The 12,801-nt window shown below is 39.7% G+C and overlaps 1 protein-coding gene across 12 annotated transcripts in view; it reads left to right on the plus strand.

Annotated features, from left to right (window-relative positions):
* Window positions 1-9,408, plus strand: part of LOC111329334 (putative ATP-dependent RNA helicase DDX60) — a 48,644-nt gene extending 39,236 nt beyond the window's left edge. For all 12 annotated transcript variants that reach the window (XM_088742282.1, XM_088742289.1, XM_088742281.1 and 9 more), the window contains 11 exons: window positions 34-186; window positions 446-550; window positions 915-1,115; window positions 1,796-1,900; window positions 4,517-4,661; window positions 4,941-5,056; window positions 5,754-5,907; window positions 6,137-6,348; window positions 6,862-6,995; window positions 7,326-7,388; window positions 8,120-9,408. In XM_088742282.1, the coding sequence (XP_088598408.1) occupies window positions 34-186; window positions 446-550; window positions 915-1,115; window positions 1,796-1,900; window positions 4,517-4,661; window positions 4,941-5,056; window positions 5,754-5,907; window positions 6,137-6,348; window positions 6,862-6,995; window positions 7,326-7,388; window positions 8,120-8,231 (1,500 nt within the window). In that variant the 3' untranslated portion in view covers window positions 8,232-9,408. The remainder of the gene's footprint in view (window positions 1-33; window positions 187-445; window positions 551-914; window positions 1,116-1,795; window positions 1,901-4,516; window positions 4,662-4,940; window positions 5,057-5,753; window positions 5,908-6,136; window positions 6,349-6,861; window positions 6,996-7,325; window positions 7,389-8,119) is intronic.
* The last annotated feature ends 3,393 nt before the right edge of the window (window positions 9,409-12,801 follow it).

Below are 12,801 nucleotides of genomic sequence, written 5' to 3' on the forward strand. Positions count from 1 at the left end.
TTATCTATTTTATTTTTTATTTTTATCATCTAGGATTTCAACAAGATAATGAGTCGCATATGGAATGAGCGCAGCAGGGACCCTTTCAAACGCGGCTTGAAGCGAGGAATTAGCTACCATCATGCTGGACTAAACAACAAAATGCGATCCGTCGTGGAAATGCTATTTAGGGAGAGGTATCTTCAGGTAAGCTTTCTTTATAGGGACGAAAACCGACTTTCAAAGGCAATATAACTTCCAAACGGTTTATGAGGAGATCTACTGGGTTGTGTCAAAATTCAAAAATTCGTCCAAATGCTGGCGATTTCACAAGATCTCTTTCCTCCATTAAAAAAATAAACGCAGTTGTGTGATTTTTATGATTAAACAAATACTTTAGGTCCTAAAATCAAGCGATGATGTTTCCTTGACGTTGACGTAAAAAGGTTCTACTGTCCATATTTAGGTTGTCACGGCAACAGGAACCCTGGCCCTTGGTATTCATATGCCTTGTAAGACAGTTGTGTTTGCTGGAGACTCTCCATTCCTTACCTCGCTACAGTACAGACAGGTACTTGGACAATTTCGAATTTCATTGAAAGTGGATAAGATCAGTGGTACCACAGTGGTATCCATCTTAATCAGGCGTCAACTTATCATAAATAAAAAGAGGGTGGGTTATTTGACGCTAGATACTTTACAGACTAGTTGAATGTTTAGTAATGAAACGTGCTAACATTAAACAAGATAATCACGAAGATCATGGATCTTATCGAAATATTTCTTGTCAAAGGTACTTAAAAGTTTCCAGAAATATTGATGGATGAGTCGATTTAACACGGTATACAGCTGTTGATTGTATTTTTCTTTAAAAAAAGGCATTGTTTTGATTCAAAGTAAAGAGAGAATTGTGGTTGCTACTATGTCTCTTTTAGATGTCTGGAAGGGCGGGTCGAAGAGGCTTTGATCCCGTGGGAAATGTTGTGTTTTTCGGAATCCCTTATCGTAAAGTCCAACGCCTAATCACCGCAAACATCCCAAAGCTTGTGGGAAACTTTCCCATCAATGTATCACTGGTACTGCGCCTGCTCCTTATGACGTCAAAAGGAGACGATCCACAAGATGCGTTAACTAAGGTTGGTACGTCTTCAAGATGACCTGAATTACATGGAAACTTCTCATTCTAGACCCTGATCCTCTCCAATTTTTTTTTTTTTCACTTTTTAACATAATGATTGTTATTCTTGATTTGCGGTTTCTCTAGAAATAAGAATTATTCTCCATTGAGGAGATGTATTCAAACCTAATAGTTCTAAATTTAATGTAGCACAGAAAATATCTGTGCGTTTAACAATGGATCTTGGTTATTTCATCTGTACTATTGTTTCAGGGCCAAATCGAATGATGATAACAGTTCTCAGGACGAATTTCGCAAGTCTCCATACGTTTACAAATTTATTTAGAAATAATTAATTCAAACCATCTGGAAACATAGATAATAAGTAAATGTATTGCAGTGTTTAAGAACCCTAACTGGCTGGAGGCAGACAAGTTGGCAATACACAAAGAGCAGCCAAGGAGTTGAACTCCGGGTAGCCGAGAGCAAATCCAAATCCACTCGGCTTTTCTGTCTCAACTCCATTCTTGGGACAAGGGAGATCAAGGACGCCATTTAGTGCCTCAGAATCTCAATCCAAAATTTCCACGGTCCTTAATAAATGACTGATTGGTATGACGAACTCCACACCAGTCCAATTTTCACTACAAGTGCTGAAAAATAAGATTTTTGTACTGAAGTTCGCACTATTGTTCCCAGGCTCTGACCCTGCTGTCTCACCCTTTCATCTGCCGAAAACACCCTGAGATGGAAAGTCAAATCAAGAAACATTTCCTGTTCAGTGTTGAACTTCTTACCAGATTGGTGAGTAGAAACTTTGCATAAAAATATTCAATTGTACCTAAAGTGACCTAGATAGTTACAGTGAAACATAAAGGTCGGCACACACGAGGGGACTAGTCCCTGCGACTAGTCCCAGCGACCAGTTTCATGGGACTAGTCCCTTCGTGTGAACTACACATTTCTGTGTAGTTCACACGAAGTGTGACTGGTTGTGACTGGCTGTGACTGGTTGCACGAATTCAAACTGGTTTGAATTCGTGCGACCAGTCACAGGGACTGGTCGCATGAAACAAATGTTTGTCCCTTCGTGTGAACTGTTTGTGCGACCAGTCCCTGCGACTAAACGGTAAATAAGCCAATCACGGGTCAGTATGATGCGTGACTTCCGGTATTTGTAAACATTGCAGTTTCTATGAATTTTCCTTGAATTCTAGATTTCTACAACTGAAGAATAAAAAACTATTTCTGGTTTTATAAACATATACAGAGCCGTTTTGATGTAATTTTTACCCTATTTGACTCTATGTCTGTTAAAAATAAAAAAAAAACAAAAACGGAACACGTAAAAGCATGAATAATCCGACTGAATAAGTGTAGTTCATTTGCGTTGATGTTTAATAGTGCTACAATGAAAAGTTACCAAATTTTCATTGTTTTCGTGTAACGCCCCAGACTAAGAAATATCTTTTGCCTCTTAATTTTCCTGTGTTCTTGTGCAATTGAGTGCCCTCGTGTGAACGCCTTAAGGGACTAATCCCTGCTACCGGTCCCCTCGTGTAAACCCTTCAAAGACTTGTCGCCGGGATTAGTCGCACGGACTAGTCGCAGGGACTAGTCCCCTCGTGTGTGCCGACCTTAAGATGTGTAAGCAACGCTTTAATGGGCACTGTATCTGTATGTAACTTTTCTAACATCAGAAATATTATGAGATACAATGGATATATGAAGACCATATATTTTGAACTGCGGTATTAGATACGTATGATGCACGATCCCTCGCAGTAGATAGCGCTATTTAAGCAATAGCGAAAATCAGACCTGAAAAAAATCAGGCCTGTACGGGACTCGAACCACTGACCTCTGCGATACTAGTGCAGCGCTCTACCAATTGAGCTAACAAGCCTACTGGGAGCAGGCCGTTAAGTTGATTCGTAATAAACCCGTGAAAGTGATAAATGAGATACAATGATTCGAGATACAATGGTTCGAGTCCCGTACAGGCCTGATTTTTTTTTTTTTTTCAGGTCTGATTTTCGCTATTGCTTAAATAGCGCTATCTACTGCGAGGATCGTGCATCATACGTATCTAATACCGCAGTTCAAAATATATGGTCTTCATATATTCATTGTATCTCAATTATCACTTTCACGGGTTTATTACGAATCAACTTAACGGCCTGCTCCCAGTTGGCTTGTTAGCTCAATTGGTAGAGCGCTGCACTAGTATCGCTGAGGTCAGTGGTTCGAGTCCCGTACAGGCCTGATTTTTTTTTCAGGTCTGATTTTCGCTATTGCTTAAATAGCGCTATCTACTGCGAGGATCGTGCATCATACGTATCTAATACCGCAGTGCAAAATATATGGTCTTCATATATTCATTGTATCTCATTTATCACTTTCACGGGTTTCTTACGAATCAACTAAACGGCCTGCTCCCAGTTGGCTTGTTAGCTCAATTGGTAGAGCGCTGCACTAGTACCGCAGAGGTCAGTGGTTCGAGTCCCGTACAGGCCTGATTTTTTTCAGGTCTGATTTTCGCTATTGCTTAAATAGCGCTATCTACTGCGAGGATCGTGCATCATACGTATCTAATACCGCAGTTCAAAATATATGGTCCCATATATTCATTGTATCTCATTTATCACTTTCACGGGTTTATTACGAATCAACTTAACGGCCTGCTCCCAGTTGGCTTGTTAGCTCAATTGGTAGAGCGCTGCACTAGTACCGCAGAGGTCAGTGGTTCGAGTCCCGTACAGGCCTGATTTTTTTCAGGTCTGATTTTCGCTATTGCTTAAATAGCGCTATCTACTGCGAGGATCGTGCATCATACGTATCTAATACCGCAGTGCAAAATATATGGTCTTGATATATTCATTGTATCTCATTTATTACTTTCACGGGTTTATTACGAATCAACTTAACGGCCTGCTCCCAGTTGGCTTGTTAGCTCAATTGGTAGAGCGCTGCACTAGTATCGCAGAGGTCAGTGGTTCGAGTCCCGTACAGGCCTGTTTTTTTTTCAGGTCTGATTTTTGCTATTGCTTAAATAGCGCTATCTACTGCGAGGATCGTGCATCATACGTATCAGAAATATTATCTTTATCTCAATTTAACTCTAAATTATTTCGCCGAGTATTGAATCCAGGTAATACAACGCTCTCATAGAAAATTTACCTATGCTATGAAGGCAGTGTTCGTTCCTCAGGATGCACGGTTGTGTTAGTCCTTAGTAGGGATAAATAGTTATTGCAACGAGTCACTACATAAATCAAACAAAACGTAATTTAAAAGTGCAATGTGACGACGATACCAGTCATTCAACAGTAGGCAAACTCACACAGGGAAACTTGCGTGAACCCGCCTTTAGATGAACTGGGCTTCTCGAATCTATTTTTCTTGTCCTTATCCTGACAGGGTCTTGTAAAAAAAGAAAACGGAGCTCCACAAGAGATGGCAGGATTAGCGACCCATCTTCACTACCATGAACCTTCCAACTATATTCTGGTCAGTTTTCTACGACGTGGTCTCTTTCACAAGCTTTGTAAGCCTGGGAAAAATGGTAAGGACGCCATTCCAAGCCAGAAAACATAATATTAGCGATTTTCATACTCAAATAATGTTTCGCTTACAGATCGATGAAGAAGAGAAAGACAAATATAAAGTAGTTAATTATATATTCAATCTACTTGACCAGAATTTGTGGTTACGTTGGTTGGTCGAGAGACCAATTGCAAGCAGCTGATCTTTTCTTGACAATGTATTGAGCTCGATCGTGATATCACGATCTAATCTTGTAACGTGTATCAGATTTATAGTATTTTTTGTTCCCCTTTAACAGGTGAATTTTCTCAAGAAGTCATGAGGACGATAGTGCTTGTTATAAGCCACTTGATCGGAAGAAAAGTTGTTCACCGCTCTCTGATGCGAAGAATTTCAAAGTGCTCTGCTTCAAAAGTAGGCTTACATTTGTCCAATGAGATTTTTTTCTTATCGTGCTCTCAAACTTTAGTCAGGGTGCATCTCGAAACATACTGCAATAAAGAAGGAGGTCCGTTTTTTCAGGAGCGTGAGACAAAGAAAAAAACGTTTGAGCCCGCGTTCACTTTGAAATGCTCTACGGTTAAGGTTATTTACTAGGTTGAAATCTAACAAGTGTCGTACATACTGCGAATTGATAATAATAATAATAATAAAGGTCTTTATTGAGAATTATTGTGCGAACAGACGTGTAACAATTAACATGAATAGAATGAATAAGGAAAAAGAAAACGTATGATAAGAATGATAAGAATTAACAATGATTGTCCGAAGCACTGTGCGTGCTTTTAGGTAAACTAAGAAAGATGGCGAATACGAAGCTTGGTTGTTAGAAATCTATGCGTCTTGGATCTGGAAATGTCTCCAAATCTATTGTCCATCTTTGTTCACATTTCCATTTTTGTCAGAATTAATTAACGTGCCAATTAACCTCATTTTATTTCTGATTTGGCTTCATACGTTGGCCATGAGATAAACCATTTCGTAACTTAACAATTCCTTGTCGGTAACATCATGGAAACAAATCTGGATCTATTGGCATTTAAAAGAAAGCTCGGTAGTTAATTTTTCAGTGTTTTGTGATCATATTTTTTGTGGCCCATAACTTTTGCAGGTAATATTGGAGCCTCTTCCGACGGACTTTTCTGAAGCTCTGGGCGACTACAATCGTCAGGTTACAAATATTTTCAGCCAATACCTCGCCTCAGTTGCTAAGGACCTTGAAAAGGAATGCGGGGAGGATATTAAACTCCCCTTATCGGGCATAGGTAACAAAAGTGATAACAAAGCTTTTATTTAACAATTTTTTAGAGAAAACAATAAAAATCAACTTAGATCCCATGGATGTTGTGAATTGTTGTAAAGCATGACAGGTATTTTCTTATTTCAATGATGGCCGAAACAATTGCATCGCACAGTGAATGAATCTTCACTCTTTCACTGGCGTTTTAAGAAACAGTTTTATTGATGAATCACCGTAAACTATACCTGTTGCAGAATTTCCAGCAAAAGCAAGCATTGCTGAAGACCTTAACAAGTACCATGCATTGAAAAGTCTCGCAAACACTTCTATTCCGTACTCGGCCTGTTCTTCCTTCGCTGCACTGTCAGGAAATACGGACTTACAGCTACATTCCATTAACCCTGCATCAGCTGAAGCCCGGGAGTCAGAAGACGACGAGGAAGAGCAAATAGATCTTTTACTCAAGGTGAATATAACAACCACAAGTTTATCCATAAAGCATCTTTCAACGAAAAACCTAAACCAAATTAATCACTGCGACCGACAGAAAATAGGTTTACACTATCATGGGTCAATGAGAACTCATAGTGAAGACAAGCAAACTGCTTGAAGCCCAGGAAAACGTAAGTGACCATGACGCGATGTGCTTTTGGTTTTGCATTTGATTGGTTGATGGAATGGCGCAAGTTCTGTAGACCAATCGTAGAGCAAAGTTAAGTAAAACTAACGCAATCTCGGATTGCTTTCGACACAATTGAAAATTGCTCTACCATGAACTTTTGGTGACAAACAAGTGGTTGCCATTCCTATTTAGATCAGTATAGCTATTTGTGTCAGTGTTGATGGTTGTTTGCGCGTTTGAAGGAAAAACATATTTCTTTACCGGTCGCAATGATCTACAACAATTGTCTGAGGTATTTGAAGCTTGCAGTTTGTGGGCGAAGCAGTCACCAAGATCGGTGGTTATTTTGTCTTTCAGATTGTTCGTCAAGATGTCTACACAGACTTGAATGTCGTGCCTACTCTTTCAGTCAGAGGTTCTCAACAGTTAAATGCGTATGCATTGGACTTTTTCAAACATGGGTCGTCTAAAGTTGTTGAGCGGGAAAATGGGTTAGTATCATATATCAGAACGACAAACAGTGCTCCCAATGGCTTTCATGTAGTCCTCAATTGCAATAATGCATGCGGATCAACATTAAAATCGTTTCAAAGAGAACGAGTCAGTGTAATAAAAAAAAAAGTCAACGTTTAATACCCAGTCTCGACAAGGTAGATTATTACTTATATCTCATTCCTACTTAATTAATTTGTTGTAATTACCTAATAGAACTGAAAATGTAACGGAAAAAGTATGTTCTGTTATATTTAGCCTCCGTTTTCTATAAAAGCGCTAGGCTTTCTGCTGAAACTTCTCAATTTTGATTTTGCTCGTTGTTTTAGTATCAAATCTGGCGAAGTTTTCACTACTCTGAAGGATTTTTATCTGACCATTAAATCAATCAGGTAAGCCCTGTTTATAAAAATCGATTGAGAATTGCTTTAAGACAATGAAAGTTATTTAGTGCGCTAGCAGACTGCTTTCCAGCCTTAAAAAAATAAAACAGTTTTCGCATTCAGTCACATCACACAACCACTTAGAGTGGAAATGCTTATCATACTGGTACCATTGTTGCTTTTTGTTCACTCAGTGATTGCACATGAATTAATATAGGGGATTATGGAGTCAGAGTTGTCGCACGATTACTGCGCTCGTGCTGCCCTATCAAAGCTGAAACAGGTTCTTTTTTTTGAGTTTTCAGGCAAGAGACCAACGCGAAGCGAGCGCGAGGCGAGAGTCTTGCGTGTGTGGTAAAGCTCGAAAAAAACCACGCTTCTCCACTCGCACTTGGCTCCGTGCGCCACACGTGGTCATTCCTTCGCGCATGTCACGTCCCTTGCACTTCCGCCCATACTGAAAAACACAGTCATTATGCCTGTTCTACAAGCTTGGTTATCAATTATTTCTACGAATAATTACGGTTTTTTTATTGGATTTTTTTGTGATGTCATGAGTAGCGTCTTTGAAAAACGGAAAAGCTATTATTAAATGTTAAGAAATTAGACACAACACACTCATTTCGTTTTGGTTTTTAATGTTCTTGTCGATCTTGTTTCCACGAATTTGGCCCTCAGTTTGTGTCAGTGCCCCGGCAACATGTCGGGGAAATAACTTATATTCTTTCTGTACTCCACAGCACTTCATTGGAAGAGATGGGTCCTGAAAACGACAATGTAGTACGGGCGTTTAAACAACTGGCCCGAGAGTACGGAGAAAAATTCAATAAACGGTTCAAGTCAGACGTATGACACAGTAAACATCTTGGAATCGTTTTTCTTGAGGGAGTTTGGAAGAGGTTCACTTGACCTTTGTTATGCTCTTTTTTACCATAGTTTGGAAGGAAGATCTGGGTAGTCTAATGGTTTCTGCACTTAATTTATGTTTCAGAGGCCTCGGCCTATACCGACGAACTGTGTCATGCTGAACGAACGTAGACAGTCTCTAAATTTGACTCTTAAAGTGATATGCATTAAATTTCCCCCTATAGAATCTTCCCTGAATTAAACATCAAGGTCATGTGGATAAAAGAAACTACAGTGAACTCACGATACTCACGACTGTTCCACAAATCCTCTTTAGGAGATGTATAGAGTATCGCATGGAGAGCTTGCATACTAAAAACCAACATTCCAAATTCCAATTCGATCTGGAACAGTGGACAAGAATAGCCACCCAGTGGATGTCCATTGTTAAATCATTTATTTATTCATTTATTTATTTATTTACTAATGTTAGGGTGTTAATGCATAATAAGATGGCTTTTCAAGTTGTTAGTAACACATTTTCCACAGGATGCAGAAGCAGTATAAATTATTTAAATAAGGCGTCGATTAATTCGAAACCTCAACATCCCCCCCCCCCCGTGCATTTGAACTTTTAGAATGTTGGGTAGTTCACATCTCCCTCCCCCCCCTCAGCCAAAATTGCGTTCAAATGCCCCACTTAACGATTCTTAGCATAATCAACGAATGTTGTAGAATTTAGCAAAGTCACGTATTAGTTCTTGGTGCTGTTGGGTTTTTTGCTGATAAGAATCATTGCACGATGTGAAAATTTTCTTTCTGCCCATGAAGCGGACCCTTTACCTTAAAACTCCTCCATATAAACACGAGTATGGCGCTGGAAAGACTTGACACTTCTGGTTCAAATTCCCCACCTTACTCAGGCAAGGCTCAAATTTCCCGTCCCAGTCCCAGTCCGGGCACGGACGACAGTCCGGGTAGCTCGTAGGGGGAAAGGAATGTTGAAGGTTCGAATTCATCGGCGGATAAATTTGGCGGGAAACCTTGGCCCACTATTTAAAAGTAATGAAATAACAGGATAACGTATCGCTTGGCTGTTTGTTTGCTGTATTTAACAAATATTGACGACAATTTTCAACAATGTTCAAAACTAATGGATGGCAATAAACTCTGTTACCTTGAATTTTTTCATCGCCCTCTTAGTTTTGATTTTTGTGCCCTTTGCTTCGGCATTGGCAAAAATTGTTTCGAGGTTGCTTTCTTTCAACCTTGCGAACTGAGATCCAGATTTCTTTTCTGAAGACTTTTCCCTATCTGTTTCTTCCGCCTCGACAAGTTCTTCGAAAAATCTCTCCCAGTATGCTGATCTTAAAATTCAGAAATTCGTTATTGTCTATATTTCAGAAATTTGCCGTTGTGATGATTGCTGAGCGTTGCGTTTTATTACGTCATTTTATCCTCTATAACCCTATTGACAAATAGTTCTCAACCAATGAGCGCGCGAGAATTTCTACATTCAAAGTAAAAGAACTGTTTCAATTGTAATTGAAACTGCGAATTAAACATCTGAGTGATAAAATTGGGTATTATCAATCTTAGTCGCATACCGCGTCGCTGTCTTCAGAAGTCTTAAAATATTATCACCTTTGAACTAGAAAAGTCACTTCATAACTAGTACGTTTATGTCATTTTTGTTTCCTTTCCTTGGTTAGTGGTAACACAGAGAAAAAGGAGTGAAAAGAAACCGAAAAGAATTATTTACTCGCACAAGCAGATAAGTTACAATACTACTACAAGCATTTCCTTTGCCTTGTTGTCAAGACTCTGTAGCAAAATAATTATGTATCATTTTTACAAGCACCCAGTTGTATGCTGACGAGCTGGTTATTTGTTCAAAAGGGGGTGAACACTAAAGTAAGTTAGAAGTTTTCATTTAGCGATGTTGGACCTCCATAAGATATTTTTTTCCAGAGTAATCTCTTCAACGTCACAGCATCTGTCATCTGTCCTGGTGAGAAGGATCGACGAGGACACGGCCCTCCTGATCATTAACCCGCATCCGTCCCGATGAATAACGGGTCTCTGTGCGACCATCGGGATACACCGTCTTGACTGTACCATCGGGGAATTCTCTTTTATACGCAAAAGTGGAAAGAAAAAATATAAGTTATCAATACTGTGCTTACAGAAATTGGAAGTTCTCATCACAAGGAAAACTTAAGGATGCATTAAAACGATTTCGTCATTGTAGCGGAACTGTGGGAGTGAGACGCAAGAAATGTAGCATCAGTTTTTTTTACTAATTTTTTTTGTTCGACTTGCGCAACGGATTTCGCCGAGGGAGAGGCAGCTCTTAGTTTTGGGTGAAATGATCAGAAAATGGAAACCTGGAACAGATAGTCGCCGAAGAGCAGGAGATAAAAACGTTATTTGGACTTGTTTTCAGCCCAGTTACGGAAGATCTAAGTAGAACAGTTTTCATTTGAGTATCGAAAGTGATCCAAGATTGCACGGGTCTTTTTCTTTATAACACTCTTTGTGACTGGTCCAGAAAACCTGTACCACTCTTGGCCTTTCAACCAATCAGATGCAAAGTTAAAACCAATTGTGACTTGGCCGCTCGAGTTTTCACGCCCTTTAGGCTTTAAGAAACCTCAGAGGGACAACGTGTTAACTGTATTCAAACCTGGGAAACTGCTAGACCCCCTGCCCTTCTGGATAAGTGGCATGTGTTAACGTTATTTGAACATCAGAATGATAGCACATATAATAAAAGAAATAGAAAATGCAAGGTAAATCAATTTCCATCACTAAGGTTACCAAAAATAACATCAAGAAACTTTCTCATTCTCGTCAAAGCCACCACATAGTTGCCTTTCTGTTGAGGGCTGGGGCTCGTCGGAGAGCAAAATCGCCATTTTGTAGAAAATAAATTAACGCAAAACGAACGTTCCTTGGCCCGTGAGAAAGTTTGAGGATTTGTGCAATGCGGAACTAGTGAGAAGTCTAGCACAAATGACTAGTGCTAGACCTCCCCAAGTAGACCTTCCGCTTTGTTTCAAGCCTTAAACTTTTCCCTCGGGCGAAAAATGCTCTAACGGCAGCGACAGTAATGGGGCCCTCCACGTAAGCCATTATGTAAGACTTATTACATCCGCCTTACCACTCGTTGGTCCGGCATAATTTGCTTAATATCTCCGTTTAAGAAAGTGAAGGTGATTGTTTGGCCATCGACACTTATGTCTTTTTTTTCCCGTTTGCGAAGGAGATCACAGAAGAGCCGTCGCTATTAACTTTCTCCAATTGAAAATATGTTTGTTTTAATGTAACTTATGGCAGCTCTCTAGAAAAATGGTAGTCTAAGATTGTTGGACTTCAGCTCGAGAAGTCTGGATCCGAGCCCTCTTGTGTTGTGAGAAAAGAGGCTTGAATTCAATTGAACTTTTCTCCAACAGAAGTTCTGATGGGAACAGTACTCGCGAACTACATAGAAACATTATCAATGTTTGAGGGTGGAGGGGAGGGAGAGTAGTTTGTGATGGACTGGCATCCCACTCAGGAGAAGTAACAACGCTCATTGTCGCTTCATACTATGGAAACTGAGATATGGTCCTATGAAATATGTCGTGCCAGAATCATTCAATGGAATTTTGCATTTTTCTGCCATGATATTGACGAGGAGTCGCTGCAGGTGCAAAAAACTCTAAGCTGGAATCATTGCAAACGCCTTCTGACCAGATTTCAAAAAAACCTTATGGAAGTTCAATAGCCTACGAAAAGGCCGATCTTTAATCATTGATCACGTTAGATTTTAGCAGGAGCTCGTTCCAATAAGCGTCACATGTGTTGATCGAGAAACGTGACATCTCCCTACTAATACAACAACAGAGAGAGAAGCGGCATACCTACACACATCCACTTTATTTCAGCACCACGATAATTAAAGCTATTGCTTAATCATGGGGCCGTGCATCTAAGTCTAAAGTACAATTAAACATAACAAAATGATATGTTTACAATAATTTACGGTTGTAATACCCTTAAGACTATGCGTTAAAAGTCCTAAAAAGATATAAAATCGTTATTACTGAGGTTGACAGTTGGGGTAGATGTCGCTTTGAAATGGAAATCTCTTAGTACTTGTATTTTATTCAGTCTGGAGTCTAAAGACCAACGTTCAGCGTGAGTTATGTTCGGATGCCTGGATGCAATTACACTCCAGAGGATGGCGCCCCTGTAAATGACAGACTGCTCTAGATAACGAGATTGAAACGAAGGAATAGCAATATTTTCTAATCTTTTTAACGAGTACTCGGTGTTTCTCTTTATAACAATGTTGTCACTTGGTACAGGTAGTCTATCGTTGTAAGCACGCGTCAGCTTGAACAGTTTGATCCTATAAATGTAAGCCAGGGAGCGCTATTTGTGCATCTTGGTAAGAAGTATCATTTCCATCCCTTCGCAGCTCGGTCGTGGAATTTATCGATTAACCTAAATAGCTCAGAGTTGCTGCAGTTTGTTCATGTCACAAGGCCGTAGGTGATTGAGGGCAAGGTAACACTGAAGTAGAATTGTT

Source organism: Stylophora pistillata, chromosome 13 (assembly GCF_964205215.1).
Source record: "Stylophora pistillata chromosome 13, jaStyPist1.2, whole genome shotgun sequence".
Classification (NCBI taxonomy): domain Eukaryota; kingdom Metazoa; phylum Cnidaria; class Anthozoa; order Scleractinia; family Pocilloporidae; genus Stylophora; species Stylophora pistillata.